At 53.7% G+C, this 21,359-nt stretch overlaps 3 protein-coding genes and 1 long non-coding RNA gene across 11 annotated transcripts; 1 reads left to right on the forward strand and 3 right to left on the reverse strand.

The window, feature by feature from the left end:
• Positions 1–974: 974 nt before the first annotated feature.
• Positions 975–3,726, reverse strand: MOSPD3 (motile sperm domain containing 3). 7 transcript variants are annotated; one of them, XM_036904619.2, is made up of 6 exons: positions 3,578–3,726; positions 2,814–3,078; positions 2,506–2,581; positions 2,040–2,269; positions 1,292–1,525; positions 975–1,199 (listed from the first exon to the last, which is right to left on the reverse strand). In XM_036904619.2, the coding sequence occupies exons 2-6, from the start codon at positions 3,013–3,015 to the stop codon at positions 1,168–1,170; spliced, it is 774 nt and encodes a 257-aa protein (XP_036760514.2). In that variant the 5' UTR covers positions 3,016–3,078; positions 3,578–3,726; the 3' UTR covers positions 975–1,167. The 7 variants fall into 7 exon arrangements, with proteins under 7 accessions (XP_036760514.2, XP_036760513.2, XP_036760519.2 ...); XM_036904618.2 differs by having other exon boundaries at positions 3,527–3,638; XM_036904624.2 differs by having other exon boundaries at positions 1,292–1,456; positions 3,483–3,615.
• LOC118922173 (uncharacterized) lies at positions 3,465–5,225 on the forward strand. Its single transcript, XR_005028656.2, has 3 exons — positions 3,465–3,684; positions 4,343–4,436; positions 4,811–5,225. It is a non-coding gene; the product is annotated as an uncharacterized LOC118922173 (long non-coding RNA).
• Positions 5,226–6,208: 983 nt separating this feature from the next.
• On the reverse strand, positions 6,209–11,199 carry PCOLCE (procollagen C-endopeptidase enhancer). Of its 2 annotated transcripts, XM_036904613.2 has the most exons (10): positions 11,006–11,199; positions 10,054–10,162; positions 9,374–9,632; positions 9,105–9,179; positions 8,392–8,516; positions 7,765–7,901; positions 7,233–7,468; positions 6,901–6,978; positions 6,595–6,765; positions 6,209–6,448 (listed from the first exon to the last, which is right to left on the reverse strand). In XM_036904613.2, exons 1-10 carry the CDS (start codon positions 11,098–11,100, stop codon positions 6,312–6,314), a joined length of 1,422 nt encoding a protein of 473 aa, XP_036760508.1. In that variant the 5' UTR covers positions 11,101–11,199; the 3' UTR covers positions 6,209–6,311. The 2 variants fall into 2 exon arrangements, with proteins under 2 accessions (XP_036760508.1, XP_036760509.1); XM_036904614.2 differs by lacking the exon at positions 9,105–9,179 and having other exon boundaries at positions 11,006–11,194.
• A 135-nt stretch (positions 11,200–11,334) lies between these two features.
• Positions 11,335–21,228, reverse strand: FBXO24 (F-box protein 24). Its single transcript, XM_036904610.2, has 10 exons — positions 20,951–21,228; positions 18,758–18,856; positions 18,475–18,658; positions 17,314–17,552; positions 16,844–17,078; positions 16,007–16,165; positions 15,619–15,740; positions 15,252–15,383; positions 13,065–13,235; positions 11,335–12,743 (listed from the first exon to the last, which is right to left on the reverse strand). The coding sequence occupies exons 1-10, from the start codon at positions 20,963–20,965 to the stop codon at positions 12,381–12,383; spliced, it is 1,719 nt and encodes a 572-aa protein (XP_036760505.2). The 5' UTR covers positions 20,966–21,228; the 3' UTR covers positions 11,335–12,380.
• Between the last annotated feature and the right edge of the window lie 131 nt (positions 21,229–21,359).

The following is a 21,359-nucleotide window of genomic DNA, read 5'->3' on the forward strand; positions in this document are numbered from 1 at the left end:
GATACCAGCAGGATACCTCAGTGCCCTTTTGGGTCCTGGGCGCAGCTAGCTCAGTGTGAGTGATTATCACACATACACGTGTAAGTTGGTGAGGGATTCACTGGGCCATGGCACAAGCCCTCCCTATGTTCCTAGAAACCCGCTGCAGAGCCATTCTTTGCAAATTATTGGGGCTACATTCCACAGGGACCAGCTCTGGGTGTAGGAGGGTCAAGACTCCCGAGGAGGTGGGGCAGTTCCCAAAGTCTGTAAAGTAAAGCTGCAACAGCTCATAACCTTCCAGTTGCCTAACAAATTGTCTGTCTTAGCAATATTATCCTACAGATTTCTGTCACTAATCACCAATCAGCAAGCTGCCCCTCTGCCCTTCTTCCCCCTTCCCCCTGCATCTGAAGGAGGGCTGGAAGCCTATCTTGTCCTGTGCCTTAGTTTCTCCTGCCTGGTTGAGGTTATGTCAGGTAATGCCATTTCCCCATGTCTTGGCAGGGACCTTGGTGTTTCTGACCCACAGAAGTTGACATCTTAAAGGAGGAGACAAAATAAAAGCAGATAAAGGGTTAAAAAGGCAGAAAAGGATTCTGAGGGTTGGAAGCATCTGGGCAACATTGGCAAGACACTCTGATGACTGAAGACAGTGAGACTTGGGTTTTACAGTAGATGGGATTTGATTAGATGATATTTGTTTCTCTTTTTAGTTTAGGGACAGGATCCTATCTTAGGGCTAAAAGGGATCTTAATAGTCAATTTGCCCAATTCCCTCATTTTAGAGGTAGACACTGAAGCTCAGAGAAATTGCATGACTTGCTCAAGGTCACAGTTTTTTTGTGTGCAGCACCAGGACTAGAACCCAGGTCTTCTAAATCGTCACTGGGCCTCTTCACTGCCCCAGGCACTCTGGTCCCCTGGGAATGGGAGTAGAAGGAGCTGGAGGAAAAGAACTGGGAAGAAAGGTGCATGTTTCTTACATTTCTCAGTTTAACTTTAAAAATGTATTTTATTCAACTTGAAAATGAATACAAATCCCTGGGTATTGTGTGGGGTGGGTGGGGGGGAGGATGGGCAGAAAGAGGAAGGGCAGAGGAGTTCAGGCAAGAAGAGTGAGCATCACAGTGGCTGTCTCCCATTCGCGGCCCTGCCTAGGACAGGGGCGAAAGTTGAGCAGGGAGCTCAGGTCCGGAGGAACACCATGGTGAGGAGGCCTGGGAGGGGAGAAGAGCAAGGTCCCATGAGCAGCCTTGTGGCTCTGCTAGCTCTCTTTCCAGCTCCAATCTCCTCATACTACTGTGCTTACCCAAAACATAGGCTGCCACCAACTTTTGTCCCAGAGAGACGTGCAGGATTTGGGGCAGCTGGCTGTCGAGTTCGTCCTGGAGTGGTAGCAGCAGGAAGGCCACAGAGACTATGCCCGTCAGCAAGAAGAGAAGGAAGGAGCTGGTGGCCAGTTGTGAGTGGGGGTCTGGGAAACAAGGTTCATCAGAAGCGTCAGCCCCCCTCCTGCCCAGCCTAAGGTCCTCCAGGGAGGGGGCTGAAGATGATGGAAGGTGTATGCATTTCTTATTGCCATCCAGGAACATACTGCAAGTGTCCTCTCCTCCCTGGAGCCTCTGTCCCCACAGCTGCAAAATCTCTCTACTCTGGTCCCTCACCATGCTTTCTCTCTCCTCCCTGCGTGATTACTGGCTCCTGTATACCCATCTGTCAGTTGGAGATCTCCAACTCCCATACCCAGCACGCACCTTGGTATAGTGTAATTGATCAATACAGGTCTCTAACTGAACCTAACTGAGCTGACACATGATAGGAGGTACGCAAGTGAGAGCTAAGGAACAACTTCTCCCTCTAAGTAGCAGCCAAAAACCAGGAAAACTGCCGTCTGCCTTTTCTCTAACCTGATATAAAATCTCAACTCCTAGGAATGTATCCCAAAAAAACAAATGAATGAACCAGAAGACCTCTTCAACTCCAACTAAACTCATCTCTAGGGCAATGCTAGGTTCTCCCCCCTCTACAGAACTCAAGAATTCCCATCCCCAACTCACTCTCTGGGAAGGGTCTGGCCGTGGGTAGCGCTGTCCAGGAAGGAGGCCCTGGGTGGGGCATTGGGTCAGGCTGTTCCTGAAGCTCAAGGGGGTGGGCTGGGGCCCTCAGAACCGAGGTGATGTCCTTGTGCCCCACCACTCGGCCCTCAGCTCCCTCCTCAGACAGCTCAATGCGGAAGCGGTCCTGGACATCATAGTGGCTGGGAATGGGGGCCACGTGGCGAATCACACTGGTACCAAAAGAGGAGAGAGGCCCACTGAGAAGAAGTCAGTGAGAGGCAGCGATCCACGTGGATCCAAGCCCCACCTCCCAGGAGCCTTTCCTTCAGGGATGCAGACAGAGGTGGGGAAAATGGGTTGAAGAGCACCAGATCTGAGACCTCAGAGAGTGACAGCGTAATTCAGAGAAAGGTGGCAGCGACCCCTGGCTTCCATCAGTCCCCCCTCCCCGCCTTTTCCAACTCACATGTCAATGCACGACTGAGGTTTCACATATCCTTCCGCGTCAAACACTGTGTATTTGGCAGGTGCTGTGCACAGAACTAAGAAATAAAAGCACACAGAGACTAATTGTCTCAGAGACCTTAACACGGGCCTTTCCCATGGAGGCGCACTATTGTCACCCTTGCCTTCTTCCCCAGGGCCGGGTATGACTCTTCCAGTCGGCCAAGGCTGGGAATCTGACCCACTCATTTGATTCCCTCAGCCCACACAGGCCCCCAGTGTCCTGCCGCCAGCCCCCGAATCCCTAGCATGAGGCGCCCATCCCTTCACCTCGGAAGCGAAGAGCAGCTCCTGTGGGGTTATAGAGGGTCAGCAGTTGCCGAGGTCCGCTCCGCTGGTCCGCTCTGAATACTAGATCCGGGGGAAAGACGAGGACCGGGACAAGTCCCGAGGGAGGAGGGGCGCCTCGGGACCCTCGCCGAGGAGGCCCCGGACCCACCAGCTCCTGGTCCTGGGGCGCCCCACGGCGCATGCAGGCTCTGGACAGTGGGACATCCGAGGGCAGAGCTCAGGGGACAGGGCCTGTAGTCTAAAACTGGGGAGCGAGAGGGGCGAAAGGGAACGGGATGAGATCGTGGGGCAGGGCCTTGGGCTGATGCCGCCGTCGCCGCCTCTGAAGCCCGCTAGATGAGGATCCCGCAGGCCAAGCCCGGGCCCCCAAACCTTCCCGTCTCCACCTCTGCCCCAGGTCTCTTTAGGCCCCACCCCTAAGTACCACCTCGTTGGCCACGCCCACCCCGTAAAACCTGCCCCTCGCGGCTTTCAGCCCGGGTAGTGTCTCCAGGCCCCGCTCAAAATCGCCGCAAGCCTCGCCCACTCCACCGCAGGACCCGCCCCTTCCTGTGTCCCGACGCTCCCGCCCCTTCTCTCCGGCCAGACTCCGCCTGCTGCAGCAGCCTCCTCCCGAGCTGCCCTTTCCGCCTCCTGCTCTCCGGAGACCTGTATCTGTGCCTCCCTGAGCTCGGGCCCGCGCTCCTTCGGACCTCCGGCTATGAGGCTCTCGGGTTACGAGGCTTTCCTTCTGGTCACAGCACCTGCCAATTAACTTGTGGCGAGACCCGGGCCGCCATCTTAACGAGAGACCTTTTCTGCTCTTCCGCCGTACGACCTTTGTCATTGGCTAGGGCGGCCTCGCTTTGTCGTTTTAAGTATACGCCGATTGGTGCGCTTAAAGACGTGATTGGCTTGATCCCAGTGACGTAAAACTTTACGGAGGTCTCTGGCTTGAATTACAGCCCGAGGTAAGTCAGCGGAGACCCAGTCGAGGCTGTGAGCTGCGCTCTGTTCGTTTATACCCAGTCCTGAGACCGTCTGAATTGTTTGAATCACATCCCACAAAGAAGCCTTTTTCTCCGCTTCAGTCCCGGGTTTTCCTGGAAGGCTCTTCAGCAACCAAAACCGTTTTCTGTAGTACTCGTTGGAGGTTTCTCCCAGTTGGACTCGGATCTCAGCCGATGGATCCTCTCCTGATTCTTTTCTTCCTGCTCAGGACTCGGAAATACTCATATTTCACAGGGAATTAAGATTTCCTAACCTTGCCACTTATATCATCTCACCGAAACTTCAACTCCTTTTACAGATGAGAAAACAAACAGCCTTGGTTGGCATGGTGAAGGATCTCACCCTAGGCCACCCTATTGATTTGGCAATGGAGCAGAAACAAAGTTGATCTTAGTCCAAAGCCTTCCCTGAGCACCCTGTCAAATGTAGAATCTCCCTTTGTCCTCATTATACTCTTGGTTTCTTGATAGCATTTAGCACTACTTGACATCATGTTTATTTCATTATCTCTGCTCCAGGACAATGTACTCTGCTCTCCACAAAAGCAAGGATTTCTTTCTGTCTTATCTTCAGCACCTAAAACAGTGCCTGATATTTGGAACGAACAAACAAGTGAGTGACCGAATGAACTTTGAGCTGAGATCTGATTGCAGTTAGGAAATGAGCAATGAAATACTGTTAGGCAAAACAATAGATATAAGTGGGTGGAGGGAGAATAAGGCCTGTAAAGCCCATTAAAAGGGACTCAAAGAGTTAACCAGATAAAACTAGCCAGAAAGGACTCACAGAATTTAATTAGTTGAAGCTCCAAAGGCTAAGGGCAAGTTGGAATATTCAGATATTCCCCAGATAAAGAAAAGTATCCTAGCACAGCCCATATCTTCATTGTATCAATTAGATCATGCTGTAAGATTTACTTTAGATTGTTGAAAGGCCTAGTTTATTCTTTAACTTAACCTATATGCTATTTTTTCCTCTTCCTGCAGTCCCTAATCAAGTGACTTTGTAACCAGGGCAGGAAGACAGACCTCGGAAGTGTAAATAAAGCTATATGGACAAAGAATGCTGAAGTCCCAAACCAACATAGTCACCTAAATAACCCTTTTTTTAAAAAACTAAAAGTTGCTTTATTTACTTCAAATTTTTTTTATTAAGGTAAAACTGATATACACTCTTATGGTTTCACATGAAAAACATTGTGTAAATAACCCTAAGACAAAACTCCAAAGGAATTATAAATCACCTGCCGTATGCTGACACTTACCCAAAACAAGTTCTATAAAACTCCAGACCCCAAACCCTTAAGTATGCCTTCTCCTTTCTGAGGTTGCCCACATTTGTCTTCCTTTGAGTGTGTCACCCTTTGTCCTACCTCAGATAGTTAGGGAGGGGCTGCTGAGAGCTCTGATATGGTCTTGTAAGTTCCCACCACCTGGATAGAACTGCAGCTGTACAATTATGGTTCTTAGTAGCTTGCCTGAAAATCTCTTTTTGCCTTTGGGAAGTTCTCAGAACATAATCTCACTCTATCCAGTGCTCTGTGGCTCCCCCAAACCCTGGGGTGGTAGGGTCTTAGATCCCAAGCTATGCAGATCCAAGTGGACACTGACGCCAGGTGACCCTGGCTTTAGGAGTTGGTAAGGTATTACGCCCTTATGCTGAGCAACCGTTCAATGAGCTTCCCTTTTCCTTCCTCTCTGCTTTATTCAAGTAAACCTGTCTTTATCTACCTTGACTTGGGCCCTCTCCTCCTTTGGAGTGTATTTGAATAAAACTTTTACTCTGCTTCACTACTGTGTCTGCCCTTCGATTCTTAGTTGCGCCGGGGAAAAAACTGAGGAAATTAAACTCTCGCCCCCCCTAACAATACTAATGGAGAGAATCCTGGATGCTGGGAACAGCAAAGGCAAAGCCCTGAAGCAGAAGTGCACTAGAAATGGTCAAGAAACCAGTAGGACTGGAACAGTTTGCAAGGGAACAAGCAAGGGTGGATGCAGATCACCTAGATGATTTTATTCTGAGACTGATGGGAAACTATGGGAGAGTTTTTTAAATTTCTTTTTTAAAGACAGCTTTATTGAGCCATCTTCAACATAAAAATTGTATGTATTTAAAGTGTACAACTTGACATCTTGATATGCATATACATTGTGAAAAGATCATCCCAGTCACACTAATTAACATCCATTACCTCTACATAGTTACCATTTTGTGGGTATGTGTTTGTTGAGAATATGGGGAAAGTTTTGAGCAGAGGTGACAAGAGCCAGCTTACATTCTTAAAAGATTCTGTATAGTAAACATCTGTTGAGTTGAATGAATGAATGAATGAAGAGAAATCCCTAGGATGGGCACCAAAATCATAGAAATGGAGATGTGACCCCTTGTCAGTCAAGAAACATTTATTTGGATAAGAATTGGGTCCCTAGGGCAAGGGATGGGAGGCTGGCCTGAGTCTCAGGCCTGGGACCCAGCAGCCCCAACAGGCTATTTGGGGCACCTTCTCTTGCTGAGGTTGGTGAGGATCTGGTCCTGGTTGGGCCGGTAGGGAACCACAAAGCTCTCTGGAGGAAGGACAGGACCTCTGTTTTCTTCTACCTGGCCCATCAGAAGATAACTGATTCCTGTGGGAGGGGAGGAAGGGAGGGATTGAGAGCTCATGTTATTGAGATCTTATAGATGTACCCCCTCATCAGAGTCCCTCAGGTTCTACCACCTCTATCATTTTTATGAGGCTAAGTTCCCTTCCCCATTTTCCCACATCTCTTACCTTTCTTCATGAGGGGACACTGCTTGCATGGCAAGTAGAACTTCAGAGAGGTGTCAGTGGGTGGAGAGGGCAGGTCCAGGCCTCCGGTTTTGTAAGCACCAATGAGACTGACAGTGACAGTGAGGCCCTCCTCTGGGCCCCGAACCATGGACTTCACTGTTGCGGTCACCACTGTGGGAGAGTGGGGGTGAAAGGTGAGGAGACAGGAGGCCAGGGCAGGGCTGCAACCAGAAGGAGGGGGACTTTGGGGATAGGAGGGGAGGTTAAAGGAGCTGCAAGAGCAGAGGTGGGAATGGGGCTCCTTACCCAGGCTGCTGGCACAGAAGCTGCTCTGCAGGGTGACTGTCCGCCGACACTGCTTTGGGCAGGGGACACTGGCTGCATCTAGGAGTAAGGGGCGGCTGTTTGTGGAGGGTGACCTACCCAACAGCTGGGAAGGACCACTTTTCCCTAACAACCTCCTTGCTTTGACCTTGTTCAGAACTCCATCCAACTCTAGGCCCAACACCCAGGACCAAACAGGCCCACAGCAGAGACAGCAGTGAGTGTTGTAGGAATGAAGCCATGAGCCCCGAGACGAACTCTTTGAAAAGGCCCCCTTCAGTCTGCGTCCCCTTCCTCCCCCTTCCCAGACTCACCCCGGTCCCCTGGAATTGCTTTGGCCTCAGGCAAGGCCTTCGGTTTCTCCGCAGGCAGGATTCCAGGCTTGTCTTGGGACCCAGTTCCGGGCTTGGGAGCCGGGATCGGGAGTGGAGGACCGGCTTCGGAGCTGCCCCGCGGCAGCATCTTGTAGGAGGCCGAGAAGCCATCGGCCGTGACACTGAGGTCCGAGACGAACTGCACAAGAAGCTCGTTCCCTTCGGAGGAGATGGGCCTGCAGGCGGTGGGCCATTGGGGCAGCGTCAGGCGGGCCGTGAACCCTGTCCCTACCTAGACCGGTGGACTTTTAACCTCTGCCCCTCGGTTGGCTGCATTAGCTTACCGACTTCGCAGGAATCTGGATCTGCCCACCGCACACCCAACGCCAAGCCTCCCTTCTGGCCTCGCCCCCTACCGGGTCCGCCCACCTGGAGCTCTCGGGTTCGGACCCCGCCTCAGCAGCCCCGCCCCGCCCCTCCCCCGGGGAGTGCCGAAGTCGCGACCTGCGGCCCACAGGTCCCGCCCCCTCACCCTGGGGCTGTGTCACCGCAGAACTTCCCCAGCCTCTTGGAGTCGTCGTTGACGGCTCCGTTAAACACGCTGACCGAATCGTAGCGGCAGTAGGTGTCAGGCTCCAGGTCAAACTTCCCGAAGGTCAGCGAGATCACCTGGCGGCGGGGCAGGGCGAGGCTGCGCCGCGGGCCCCCGGGCGGCCCGAGGGCGCAGAAGCTCTGCACCTTTCACCACCTCCGCCCTGCTGCCAGTCTCCCAGACGCTCGCGGCAGCCCCCCTCCCATGCATTCACACCACTGCTCCGAGGATCACACGCACGTGGGAACCCTGCAGTGGCGTCCGTCGCAGTCGTCGACAAGGTTAAGTCCTGGCTCTTTCTCAAGGAACAGCCCAGAATCCACCTCCACCACCACCACATACAAAACCTAGTTTATATTATCAACATCTTGTACCTCGCTCACCAGAGACTCGTCACAGCCGTAATTTTACATTGTTTGCGTGCAAGCAGGTCTGGGTCTGCTTTTGCTCCCCACCAGCGCAAGCTCAGGGCTCGGGACAGAGTAGATGCTCAATAAATCTTTGCTGGCTGCACGCTGGAGGACGCCGCCGGGGTTCCCGAGGGCAGCCCGGGCAGGGGGTCAGTACCTGGTCCAGGGGCGCGATGATGTGCCAGGAACAGCTGATGCCCGGGGGATAATCGGACTCGGGCCAGTTGGGCGTGGTCAGGGTTCCCTGGGCCTTCTCCAGCCGCCCCCCGCAAAATTGGTGCTCTGGGTAGGGGAGAGAGGAGTGGGGGTGGGGGGCGGTGGAGACCCTCGGTCAGCTCGAGGACAGCTCTAGACTGTCAGCCCGTGCAGGAAGCTCGGATTCCTGGGTCTCAGAATGAGGGGAAAGAGAAGGGGGGTAGGTTAGCAGAGGGGGCTTGGAGGAGCGGGGCTCAGGGACGTCTCGAACCGCCGGGCTTCCAGGCGGGCGGTGGAAGGGGAAGGAATTGGCTGGGTACGCTCCCTTCTTGCCCCTCCCTCTGACCCGCGGCCACACCGCTCCTCCTCCCCTGGGAGATCCCATCTCCCCGGCCCGGCAGAGAAGTCCCCTTTGCAGGCTGGAGAGTCTCCGCGCTGTGAGGGTGCCCTCAAATTGGGGCACAGCCCCCGAGGCCCCTTTGGGGAGGCCCCTGCCATGAAAAACTTTTCAGAGGAGACTTCTGCCGCCAGGAGTGGGTGATGGGACCGCAATCGGGAACCCTGGGCTGGGTGTAGGGGGCTCCGGGCCGGGGGAACCTAGTCCCCCAGGTCGGGGTGGCCCCTCGCGCCCGTCTGAGGGAGCCCGATTGCGGACGGGGGCGGGCAGTTACTCACCGTCCCAGTAACCCCAGGCCGCCCATTCCACCCGCGGGTCGGTGACCCATTTCCGCCTCGCGCCTTGGGGGGCGCCTAGAAGAGGGGTGGGTGGGTGCGGGATGGGGGAGAAAAGATGGGGAGGAGGGACTGAAGGGGCGGTTAGCAAGGGAAAAGGGTCAGGGAGGTGAGGGTCCCTAGGCTCTCGGGGTAGAAGTTAGGGCTGGGGGCGGGGCCTGCGCCGGGGGCGGGACCAGGAGAAGGGAAGGCGGAGGTGAGGGAGGTCTCACCAGTGCCTGAGGTGGCCCGCCCGCTGTACCAGAGCAGGAAGCCTCGTCCTCCCGTGCCCTCGTCCGCTGTCATCCGCAGGGTCACCTGGTTGCCGGGGGCGACTAAGGGTGCCGGCCGGAAGGTCCCGCAGAAGCGTCCGAGCCGCTGACCCGAGGTTCCAGAACCGGCAAAGACCTCAAGAGCATCGTAACGACAGGCGGGGTGCAACTCCAGGTCGAAGACTCGGAAGGAGAGGGACACAGTCTGGCTCTTAGGGACCTGAAGGCGGGGACAGGGGACAGGACCTCCAAGTCAGGCCACACACCACCCAGGCAGTGGACACCTCCATTTCCCCCAGCACTTCCTACAGAAATGGCCTGAACGGAAAGGGACCCCATGAGGGTGCAGAGCAGAGAGCTTGTACAGGGAACAAGACCTGGGGTCTGTGGAGAGATTAGAGGAGGCAGGAATGAGGTTGGGAGTGGAGAAACAGGAGGCTCTGAGTTAAGTGTGAGGACACTTGCCATATTTTATTGTGGGCATTGATGCCATCAATGACCAGAGGGGAGGGGGCTTGCACTTCCCCTGGGAGAAGTGGTGCTGCTGGGGAGAGGAGGCCCGGTAGCAGTCAAGCCTTTGGCTGCCAGGACTGGGCCTTGGAGACTTTGACAACGGGGCGGGACCAGAGGGGCCCTCTCACCGTTATTGTCCAGATGCACTCCTTATTGGGGGGGTAAAGGTTGGGGAAACCTTCACTTGCCACGTAACCTGACTCCCCAGTCACATCCCCTCCACACAGGAACACGGGTCTGGAGGAGAGAAGAGGGGTCAACCATAAGTGGAGAGCTCAGGAGGGGTAATGAGGAAGAGGAGACCAGGGAGGGAAGCCAGGGGTATTGAGGGAGAAAGGACCAAGGGATCTTAGGCAGCCTTGTTCAGCCCGAATGACAAACACTCCAGCAGGATCAGGAAAAAGTGGGGCCAGCAACTTGGCTGTCCCTCCAATCCCCCAGAGTCCCCACCCCACAACAGGAATTCCCGGAATCCTCCTCAGGGGTCCCCCCCCCTTCCTTTCTCTCCTCCGCCCCGCCTGGCAGTCAGGGACAGGAGCCGCCTAACTACTTCCAGATGTGGACACAGCCACGAGGCGGGAGGGGGGGAGGGGGCGGGGAGATGAGGGAGAAGCAGCAGCGATGGCCCTCAGATTGAACCTGGGAACGGACTCGCTGGGCTCTCCACCTTGGCCCTGCTGCTGTTCCAACTAACTGCTTGAGTATCTGACTCCCAAGTCTCCTTCTTGCTGCCCCCTCTTCTCCCTACAATGTCTAATTTCCTCCTGGAATCCAGATGTCCAGCTACCAGGCAAGTTCAAGGTCTTGGTGCACTCAGGTTCCATGGTGGCCAAGGGTCTGGGCGGATGCGGAGATGCAGAGGGCAGAGGACGGGAGGATGGAGGGATGGGGAGCAGTGGTGACCTGCAGGGACAGTGGACTTAGCACAGGGAGGGGGGACTTGGGGGCCAGAGAAGGGGGTGCTGTGGGAAATCTTGGAGTAGTATGTTAGCAGAATCCACAAGATCCCTAGGCAAATCCCCCCAGGAATCAGGGCTTTCGAAGCTCCCTAAGCTTTCTTGAAGGTGCCAACAGACCTACCTGGTGTAGTTGGGGGTCTGGCCCTGGGCAAAAGGCAGCAGGGCCCAGGCAGTGAGGAGGGTCCCCAGGAGCAAGGCTGTGGCAGCAGGCATCATGGCCAGGGGGTAGAGGAGCTGGGGTCCTCGAGGCAGAGGCAGCAGCTGAGTTCAGCAGCAACGGCAGCAGCAGCAGAGATACTCAGTGCCAGATGAGGCTGCCTCGGGTGTGGGCGTGGGGGCTGGCCAGTAGGGCGGGCGGCGGGGAGGCGGGACAAGGAGAGGAGAGCCGGACAGTGGTGAGCCCAGGGGCCTCTCTAGGTCCAGGACACATAAATATTGACCTAAGTAGAGGGTGGAGCAAGGAGGGGCAGAGGGAGCATCAGGCTCTCAGCCATGATCCAGGCATCAAGTAACGTCATCTGGAAACCTGCTCTGTCCAGTACCTGAGCATCCTGAAAACAGCCTCTGGTCCTTCCTGAGGATTCTCCAGCCCACCCATGATCCTCTCCATTCCTGCTTCCTCAGCACCCAGAGGATGTCCTTTCTTGGACTCCCAACCTCTAATCACTCACCCCCTTCCTGACCACTCCCTGCTCCAGCTTATTTTCCACTTAAAATTTCTACTGTTTTCTTTCCATCCCCAACAAGACTAAGCTAAGGAGAAAGAACTCTGTTCTCCCATTTTTCTCTCCCGAACATTTGGAGGCACAGGAGTGGGGTAGCAAGACATAGTATGCGGATAAAGGGAGTGTCTCCCTTGTCAAAAAAGAAGAAGATGGAGTAGAAAGTAAGGGAAAAGGACAGCATTTGAGGTAAACAGGAAGAGAGGGGGTTGACTTCACAGGGATGAAAAGAAATGGGTGAGAAGTTTCTGAAATCAGAGGAACCGGCTTCCTCAGGATGGGTATAAGCATAGCAGACAGAAGGTCCAAGTGGAGGAACCCAGTAGCACATGTTGACTGAGATGTTCCAGAAGATGGGCCCAGGACTCACAGGTCCACAAGGCTGGGCTCATCCTGGGAGAGGGAGGGGAAGCAAGCAGAAGGCCTCAGGTGCTGTCAGCTCTGCAGCACTGAATCTCCAGCCACTACTGCTCTGCTGCCTGTTTGCGCTCCCCTCTGGCCAGGCATCGGGCCCCCACCCCCAGCCCAGTTTTTCTCCCAGGCCCCAGGGTTCCAAACCAGGCCTCACTTCAGCCTTTTATTCTATTTGTCCATCAAATCTCTTGTCCATGATAGTCAGGTTAGCTCCTGGGTAGCCCCTGAACATTTTACAAAACACCCTGTCATGTCTAGAAGGCCCCCCTTCTGTATCCCCCTCTCCTTGCACCCACTCCACTCTCCTTAGCCCCTGGCCCAGGGCCAGACTCTCCCTCCAGGAGACCAGGAGAAGGGGGGTCAGTTCTCAGGGGCTGGGGGGCCCAGGCCAACCCCTTCAGCAGCACTCTGCAGCATATCCAGGGCCTCCCAGAAGAAATCCTTCTGTGTGGCCATCAAGGGCATCCAGCCCACGATCTCCTTCATCTTCTCCATGCGGTCCTGCAATGTAGAGCAACTGTGGATCTGGCTGAGGTATTCTTCACAGGCCCAGGCTACCCCCCGAGGGTCCTGGGGTGCTCTGGCCTCCAGGCTGGGCTCAGAGGTCCCCACCACCCTGCTGGCTGGTAGGTCCCGATAGGCTGGGTGGTGCTCGATGTCATGGCTAGACAGCACGTAGAGGCACTCTCTGGTAGAGCAGAGGGAGCAGGCACACAAAGGGACCTTGGAGGAGAGAAGGGTGTGATGAAGTGGGGCCTTTATTGTAGGGTTCCAGGGAGCCCCAGCTTTTGTGTTCCTCCCTCTCAGACCAGCCCTGAGCCAGCAAGTGAACTAGGGCTGGCTGAGACATGGGGTTGTGTGAGGTCAGAGAGGGTCACCAGGGATTAAGGGAGAGAGCCAGAAGCTTTGGTATATTGCCAGAAAGGGAGGTGGGTGGTGCTGGGCCTTGGGGCCCTGCAGGAGCCCCAGCTATAGTCCGCTGGGCTAGCTGGCTCTATTGTGCCTGCCCTCCCTGGTTGCCCTCTTGCCTGATCCTGCTCTGACCTTGATGTGGAGCTTGACGAAGGAGGCACTCCCCTTAGGCCAGCCAGGGAGGCGGCCTCCAGCCCCACAACCGCAGCCCAGCAGCTCCTTGCTGAAGTCCGAACCCTGGCTCAGCACCAGGGAATGGTTGAGGCCACACCACAGGGCAATGGGGCGTTGTAGATAATGTACCTGCGGACACAGGCCAGGGCCCCTAAGGGAGCTAACACCAAGGGACTGGGGGCTCAGGGCAAAGAAGGGCTATAAGAAGGCTCAAGGCAGAATCTTGGCAAACTAGGAGAGAGAAGTGGGGCCCAGAGTCCCCTCCCCACCCCAAGGGGGTCCACCCTCCTGAATGTAGCTGGGCAGAGGTCTCTCACTCCTTGATCCTCTGGCAATCCCAGTCTGACCACATGGGTTCTGGCACTTCTGTTGGTTGCTCATCTTTGCTCCCCAGAAAAGAGGCTCCTTGCCTAAGGCAGGCCTACTACTGACTAGTCACACTCACTATGTGGGCCAGTGCCAGTCCAGTCCCTCATCCTACCTTCCAGCCTCAGGACCAGGACTGTCCTTCCTCTCCCCAAAGCTGAAAGACTGCCCCTCCCCGTGCAAGTCCTGGTTAGCCCCCAGGAAGGACTTTCCTGCCACTTCTTCTCCCTTCCCTCTGCAGCACTGTCAACTTGTCATATTGCTGTTTTCCAAAATGACCACTCTACTTTGAAGAAACATTTCTGTATGATTCCTGCTGCTGTTTCTCTGTCTTTTAGGCGGCAGAACTGGTTATATGACCAGTATGAGGCTGCCCACATTCTTGTTCTCACCACAGCCAATCTTTCCTGAACCGTCCTGTGATGTCCCTTCTCTTCCTACTGTGCTACTGACATGTTCTCTCCAAATGCACTTGACCTTTCAGCTGCCTCTCCTGTACGCTTCCTCCTGAGATTGTGAGGGCTTTCATTTTGGAGACAGAGATAAGTAATTTATGATCATTAGAAAAATCATAAAATATTGGGAGGCAAAATTAATTTAAAAATCACTGGAAACCCCACCACCTATTAACACCTTGCTGGATATTCTTCTTCACTGCTGCCTATACAAATATGTATATACAAATTGTAGATTTTCAAACTAAAATGGAATCTCACTATGTAAACCAATTCATCGTTTTTTTTTTTCACCTAAAAATTTGGCATGACCATCTTTCCATGTCCGTAAGTATGGTCTTACATTATCACTCTGTTACCATGAATGAAACCCTCCTGTTTGAAACTTTCTGTGCCCTGTGGCTCCTGGGATTTGACATTAGAGGGTGTGCCTCCTGTCTCAGACAATTTTTTCATTCCCTTGCCTTATTTCCAGTTTTCTCCTCTATCTCTACTTTTGTCATTTCAACCTTGTTTCAACCTGGGATCTAATTTGGACTCTTCCTGTTTCCTCAAACCTGCATCCCTTTCCAACTTAAACTTTTGTTGGTTGGTGATACCACCTTTCTTTAAAGGATGTATTGCCAGAGCCACCTTTGTCCTACACCCCTTTCCTCACACATCCAATCTGTTTTCAGAACCCGTTTATTTTCTTTCAAAACATCTCATGTAGCTATTCCTTTCCATTCTTGCTGCCACTGTACAGCGTCCAGGCCCTTGTCTCAAGTGCTGCCATCACTCAACAGCCTCCCAGTGGGTTTCTCATTCTTGGCAGCCTCTTGTGCACCATGGACAGATGACCTGTTTGCAGTCACCCCTGGAGGTGCCTTCTCAGAATCCCTGAGGACTCTTTCCCAGATCTCTACCTTTCCAGGTTCACACCCACCTATACCAATTTCCAAAGCTCCCTCTGCTTTAGGTCAGTCTTTTCACTGTTCCAGGTATATGCAAGCTTTGTCCTTATCTCCATTACACAGACTGCCCTTCCCTATACCCACCTGAATCCTGTCTAATCTCCTAGGCTCTGCACACATATCACCTGTCCTAGTTACTGCAGCCCACCAGGTCTCCTCACTTCACTAAATCCCTACTGCACTGCACAGAATAGACCTCACAGTGCCAAGCTGGGTAAGCCATGCAGTGGTTACACAGACGTTACATTTGGTTGCCTTAAATTCGCCAGGGAGTAGGGAGTGGAGTCTAAGGAAAGCAGAAAAGTGGAGATCCAGGGGATATGGAAGTGGAGGAAGGGGTTAGGATGAGCATTGCTGGGAAACAATCTCACCTGTGTGGGTTCCCCTCGGTCCATTTTGTCCCCTGTTCCCAGCTGCCCATATCTGTTATTTCCTTGCATAAAGATTCGGCCAAATTCATCTACCAGGCCAAGGTGATTGTAGCCAAGAGCACAGAAAAGGATCTAGGAGGTAAGATAAAACAGAGAGGTAGACATTCAGTTCCCTCCAGAGGACCTCTGAGCTCCAAATCTCCCAACTGCAAACCTGCCATTCCCAGCTGATTTCTTTGGCCTTGCCCTCTACATCACCCCTCCCCCTGAGTCCCCTGTCCCCTGATCATTTGGTTTCTGCCCATATTTTTGACCTTTCAGTCCCTAGCCTCCCGCTCTGGTCTGCCCCTTTCTTCCAGGACCCTACCTTGGCAGGCAGCGATAGAGCAACCGGCATCTGCTGATCCAGGGGGTCAAAGGCTTGAAGGGTCCCAAAGAGATCACGATACACCCCCGGAGTATGCACCTCAAAATATACTCCCCCCTGGTCTGGGGGGTTGGGAGCCCTCAGCTCAGCAGCTTTGGGCCCCCATTACCTAGGGATAAGGCCCCGCCTGGAATGAAAGCTGCAAGATCTGGGGAATTGCACACCCACTAGCAATTCACCAGACAGGATGTCTGGGAACCTAAACTCATCTTTTCCCTGGGATGGTCAAAGGGGTCCACCACAGAGCTGGAGTAATGATAAGGGGGTGTCCACATCTAGGAGGTACATCTAGGGCTGGGGTCTGCTGCAGAAGGGAGATGGTTCTCACCCGTGATGTACAGGGTACTGCTCTGGTTGGAAGCCATGCAGGCCACCCGCAGGTGAGGCATGCAGCAAGACATTTTCCTCAGGGCCAGCTGGACTGTGTAGGAGTGTGGCTGGTGCAGCTGGGTTTCATTCACTACCAAAGAGTAGATCTTTCCTTCCTCTGGGAGTGGGGAGTAGCAGACAGTTATGTGGGGGAGGGACCCTCTAATGGCCGCATTACCTTCCCAATAGACTCTCTAAGCCCTATGGGATGAAACATTTACTGCCCCAGAGTGGGGCTGGAAGAAAAAGGGTAGAGATGAAATAGGGGAAGAGTGGCCGCAAGTTCATTCCCAAGACCCCAGCCCCTTGCCCCCCAGAAGAAATCAGGAAAGTCCTTCAGCATGAGAGGAGCAGAAAACCCAGAAGTTAGACTTGGCAGAATCCAATTTGAGTGATAGGAAGAATGATGTCTGGGGGATTCAGGGCCCTGCTTAGCATTAAGAAGTGCAGAAGTTCTCAGGCTTGGGAATGTGGTTAAATATAGGGAACACTGAGAAAGCAGGGCAGGGGGACAGTTGGGGGTATAAAGTGAGGTGCCTGGCACGGAGGATGGAGAGGCTAGAATTTTAAAAACCAGGCTTTCTCTAGAGCAGTGGTTTCCAACTATTTTATGGCTGGGCCTTTATTCATATGAAATGTGTGGAATCCTAGGCTAGGAGACAGACAAGAGCAGAGCCATTTGATCGGAGAGCAGAATGAGGTGTCATGCAGAGCCCCATGTGCAAGGCTTCCCTGAGCATCCCCTGCAGCAAGAGCCTGTGGGAAACAGTTTGCAAACCACTGCTCGGGGCCACACCTGTGAGCAGCAGTAGAGCACGCTGGGTCTCCTGGCCAACGAGCACAATCTGTTTGAACCTCATGGAGTGGTGGAAGGTCATCTTGAAGACCTGCTGTCCACTGGACTGCAGATAGACCTCGACACAGTCACAGGCCTGGCTGCTGCTGGTGCCTACTGCTCCAGGCTGCTCCCGCATGGCCAACACATAGAGGTACTTGCGGTAAACCTTGTCACATCTTGGGTCCGAGGCAAACTGTAGGGAAAGATGAAGGTGTCTGAATCTAGGTCTAGAGTGGGATGAGGCTGGGCCAACTGGATCCTGGAGTGGGACATGAGATACTTGGGTCCAGAGTAGGGAAATAAGGCCTTGTTTTCCAGTTCCTGGTATGGGAGGGCTGCCATTCTTAGGACACCACCTTGGGACTGGGGTGGGCCCTGGGTCTCCAGAGAAGTGGTGGGTTTTCTGCTGCCATGGCTCTGCTACTCACATCCTTGGCTCCACGACACAACACAACATAGCGGCAGGCCTGCTTCCACTGGATTTGGCCAAGGGTAGAGGAGACCAGGGCGTTTTTGAGGAAGAAGAGAGTTCCTGCATAGTCAAGAATGAAGACGTGGTCCTTGGTGGGCAAGAAGCGGCGGTAGCCATGAGCTAGCAGGGGGGCTACACTCTTGCTGAGACAGCGGCGGCGACCCCTAAATGCCTGGAAATACAGGCCCTTCGTGTCTGGATAAAGGAAGGAGATGTAAAGTTCAAGGAGCCAGGCTGACACAAGGATGGTGAATCAGAGCTTGTGAAAACTGCATTTCTCAGATACCCTGGTATTTACCTTCTCCCTATCCCCAGGACTAGGGAGCAGACGCCTTCCAAAGGACATATGGAAAACTTAGAAGACATGCTTAATTATGCCCCAAGTCTGGACTTTAGTTCTCTACCCCACCTCAGCCCAGGGCCAGACACTTGCTTCTAAGTGAGCAGTTCTTTGGTTCAACCTTGCATCAGACACTTCAAGGGAATATAAGAATATAGAAAACAAGCAGAAAGAGGAGTGAAAAGGAATGACTGAGAAAAACCAGTAACCCCTGTCATCTAGCTCTGGATCTGCTATCTGTATCTCCACCTCCAGTGTGGAAGATGAAGTAATTGGATAGGGGCTTGCTGGGACAGGATGGGGGTTAGAGCAAGGTTCACAACCTGGGATTTTGTCCTTCAGGGGACACTGTCACAGCTGGGGGAGGGGCTACTGGCATCTCATGGGCAGAGGCTGGGGATGCTGCTAACACCCTACTGCGCACAGGACAGCCTCCCAATTCAAATAACTGTTTGGCCTAAAATGTCAACAGTGACAAAGTTAAGAAACCCTGGTTTAAAGGAAGGAAAACTGCAGGTGTGGGAAGTGGAGGATGTCTCAAGGATGAGATTTGGAAGAGAGTTTGGTAGGGATGCTGGTAATGGGGGCTCTGGGTGGGATGTCTACAGAGCCTTGACGTGCTTGATGGCATATGTTTGCACTGTTAACAAGTGCCTTCCAGACAGGGGCTCTGGGAGTTTGGCTGGGAATGCTGAGGCAACTTTATGGAGCAGGAAGGAGGCCAGAATAAGATAGCACCAGAGACAAAGAGAACTGGAGGTTCTGGGGAAGGTGTACAGTTAAGAATGGCAGCTCTCTTCCAGGGCCGGACCCCAGAACCCTGCTCCCGTAGACGAGGATTGAGCCTGCGACAGATGCGTCTCCACACGCTCTCAGCATCACACACTTTGCGGAAGTAGTGGCAGGTCTGGCCTAGAGCGACTACATCTCTGACTGGGAGGAATGAGATGATATGCTCCACCTGGGGGGCAGGAGGGAGGAAGTAGGGGTCACTGACAGGCATGCCCAGTGATCCGGCCCCCAGTCCTTTACTATTACCTCCCCTGCTGCAAGGACTCACCAGCTCTGGGGGGAACAACTGAACAGAAATAAGGTTCCCTCTCCCCTTCTTCTTTTCACCCCCAGGCTCTGGGCCACATGAAGGGCAGCTCCGCTTCATCTACCCAGGGAGAAAGGGGAGCACAGGTGTTCCATGAGAGCCATGCCTCTTTCCCTTCTTACAGCCTTTCATTACTGTCTTGAGGGCTCATAGCTCTGACTTCCACCTCTGTGCTGTCAAATCCTTCTAAGTCCATGTGTCACCCCTCCCTGGGTCGGCCTTGTTGCTTGGTCCAACTTCTTCAAATCATCCCTCCCCCAAACACTTCCTGCCCTTCCCTTTCCTGGTTCCGCCTCCCCCTGAGCCCCTCCTCCTGTCTGCACAGCCTGGTGAATCTTTGCAGCTTCCATCTCTGGCTTCTCCTTACCATCCTGATTGCCCCCTCCCTGCTCACGTCCTCATCTCTCTGGCCCCCTTGGTGCCTGGTACTCAGCTCCCTGGCCCCCGTCCCTGCTGCTTTTCCCACACCATGTCCCCTGCCTGGGCTTGGGGGACCTCTAGGGCCCCTCTGCCTCCTAGCCCCTCCCCCATGGAGTCTGGGGCAGACAAACCTCTCTGTGACCTCACTGCCCAGCCACTGTGACCTATTTTCCTCCTCAACCTTGCCTGAGATTTTCTCTCAGACAGCTACTGGGTTCTAGCTCAGTTCTAGTCACTCAATGGCTCATGGGATATGCATTTTACAGGAGAAATTAAGTGTGAACACTGGTAGATGAGGACTTTACTTTCAGGTTTTCCTGCTTGAGGTCCTTTTAGCACTAACTCTGTATGTACAAACACTAGTGAATCCTTCATATCTCAGCAGGCTAGGGCCTCTGGGGGATTAGTAGCTCAAGAGTATAAACTCAGAAAAAGAAAAGTATAAATTCAGTTTCATAGATGAGGGGGGAAAAGTGACCCTGCTAATCATTTATCTCATGAAAGCATACACACACTGGATGAAAGTGGGAACAATTCAGCACAAACTCTTTACAGTCTCATAAAAAACATCCCAAAGCAGATTTCCTGGAACAGTAACAATGCATGTATGGACAATCTAATACAGTGGAAGAAAGGGATAGATACTCTGAAGGCTTTGGATGTTTCCCAGAGTCTAGGGTACTACCTTAGCTTTATGGGGGGAGGGGGGCTGACATATGTGAGACACAGGAGTTGATGTTGTATATGTCCAGGCAGGGGCCCAGGATCTATACAGACGGACCTATGCAGTAGCTGGGAAATCCAGTCCGGGACAACCAGCCCTCAGCTCTGCAGTATTACACTTTCATGCGTTTACTGTGCCAGCTATCAGACTGTCAAACATCCAGTCAAACCCCTTATTCATGGTGACGAGTAAACAGCTAGTTTGGGACTCCTAGGATGGAATCGTAATAATTCAATAAATGTTTAGGAGTACCAACATCTGAGATGTGCCTTATGAGAAACAGCCTTCAGTTATTTGTGGTTAGGCAACTATCAACGTATTAAATGGACTGATAATATTTTGCCACCTAAAAGGATGTTAAGATCTCAGCAGGCAAGAATCGTCATCTTCCTCTTGTATGGGGGTCCCCTTTATCCACTCCATTGCACCCTGGGAGAAAAAGAGGGTGCGAACAGAGTCCACTGTAAAAGCGGGTGAGGTGGGCCACCTGGCTTCCAGTGCAAACTGTCAGTAACTTGCTGTTCGCTCTGGCCAACGCACCAACTTCCCTTCGCCTCAGTCTCCTCATTTGTGCAACGGAGGTCTTCCAGATGGACATCTAGACTAAACCCCAGGTCCTCTCATCACATTTCCTGCCTAGGCGCGCTTCCCTGGCCAGGCTGGCAGGCAGGGCAGCAGCTCTCCCCGGTCTCCTACAACCCTCTCTCCAAGGGCAGAGCTCAGCATCTCGTCTCTGGGAAGCCCCCCTGACCGCCGGGACTCTGCAGACGGTCGCAGGGCCTCAGCCCCCGCAGCCGGAGTGGCTTCCACGGTACCCTCGGCGCAACGACTCCCGGCACACTGGCCTCAAGTGTCGCCTTACACCTTCCGACGTCCCTCACTCCCTCAGTGCTGGCTTCCTCCCTAACTCGTCCAGCTCGCACTCGCCATTCTAACCCCCGTATTTCTCCCAGTCGGCCCGGTGGGCCGCGCTCACGTTCTTTATTTCAGTTTCAAAAGTTCTAGCTCACCCGCCTTCTCCTCATCGAAGGGACCGCCTCGTCACCTCCACTATTGGTAGGGGGAACCGTCCCTCAGAGACGAGGCCGGGCCAGATTCCCTCTGGAGATTTAATTGGTCTTCTTGACAGTCACTCGCCTGTATCTGGCTTGCGATTGGTCTTCATTGGACGAGAGCCCGCCACAGGCTTGCGCGCTCTCCGCCGCTCTTCTAGTCAACTGCTGGAGCCCCGCCTCCTTCTTTGACTTGATTGGCTCTATCTCCAGCCCTAAGCATTGCGATTGGATGCGGCTGCGCGGGGCGGGCCGGCCTGGAGGGTCGGCCGTTGGCTAGCTCTCCAACCTAGTGCCCCTCCCTTTCCCTGTCTCTCCGCCGGGTCGGAGTCTCCACCCCCGCGGAGGGTTCTGATTAGCCACTTCC

Source organism: Manis pentadactyla, chromosome 10 (genome assembly GCF_030020395.1).
Source record: "Manis pentadactyla isolate mManPen7 chromosome 10, mManPen7.hap1, whole genome shotgun sequence".
NCBI lineage: Eukaryota > Metazoa > Chordata > Mammalia > Pholidota > Manidae > Manis > Manis pentadactyla.

Coding starts and splice junctions, on each gene's coding strand:
- MOSPD3 (XM_036904619.2), bottom strand. CDS start 3,015: ATGCGCCGTGGGGCGCCCCAGGACCAGGAGCTGGTGGGTCCGGGGCCT. Junction 1,526..2,039: donor GGCCAGACCCTTCCCAGAGA/GTGAGTTGGGGA, acceptor CATCATCTTCAG/CCCCCTCCCTGGAGGACCTT. Junction 1,200..1,291: donor GGTGGCAGCCTATGTTTTGG/GTAAGCACAGTA, acceptor CTCCCCTCCCAG/GCCTCCTCACCATGGTGTTC.
- PCOLCE (XM_036904613.2), bottom strand. CDS start 11,100: ATGATGCCTGCTGCCACAGCCTTGCTCCTGGGGACCCTCCTCACTGCC. Junction 7,902..8,391: donor TCATCGCGCCCCTGGACCAG/GTACTGACCCCC, acceptor CCCCGCCGCCAG/GTGATCTCGCTGACCTTCGG. Junction 7,469..7,764: donor TGCGGTGACACAGCCCCAGG/GTGAGGGGGCGG, acceptor CACCGCCTGCAG/GCCCATCTCCTCCGAAGGGA.
- FBXO24 (XM_036904610.2), bottom strand. Junction 17,079..17,313: donor TGTGTCGTGGAGCCAAGGAT/GTGAGTAGCAGA, acceptor CTTTCCCTACAG/TTTGCCTCGGACCCAAGATG. Junction 12,744..13,064: donor TCGTCAAGCTCCACATCAAG/GTCAGAGCAGGA, acceptor CTCTCCTCCAAG/GTCCCTTTGTGTGCCTGCTC.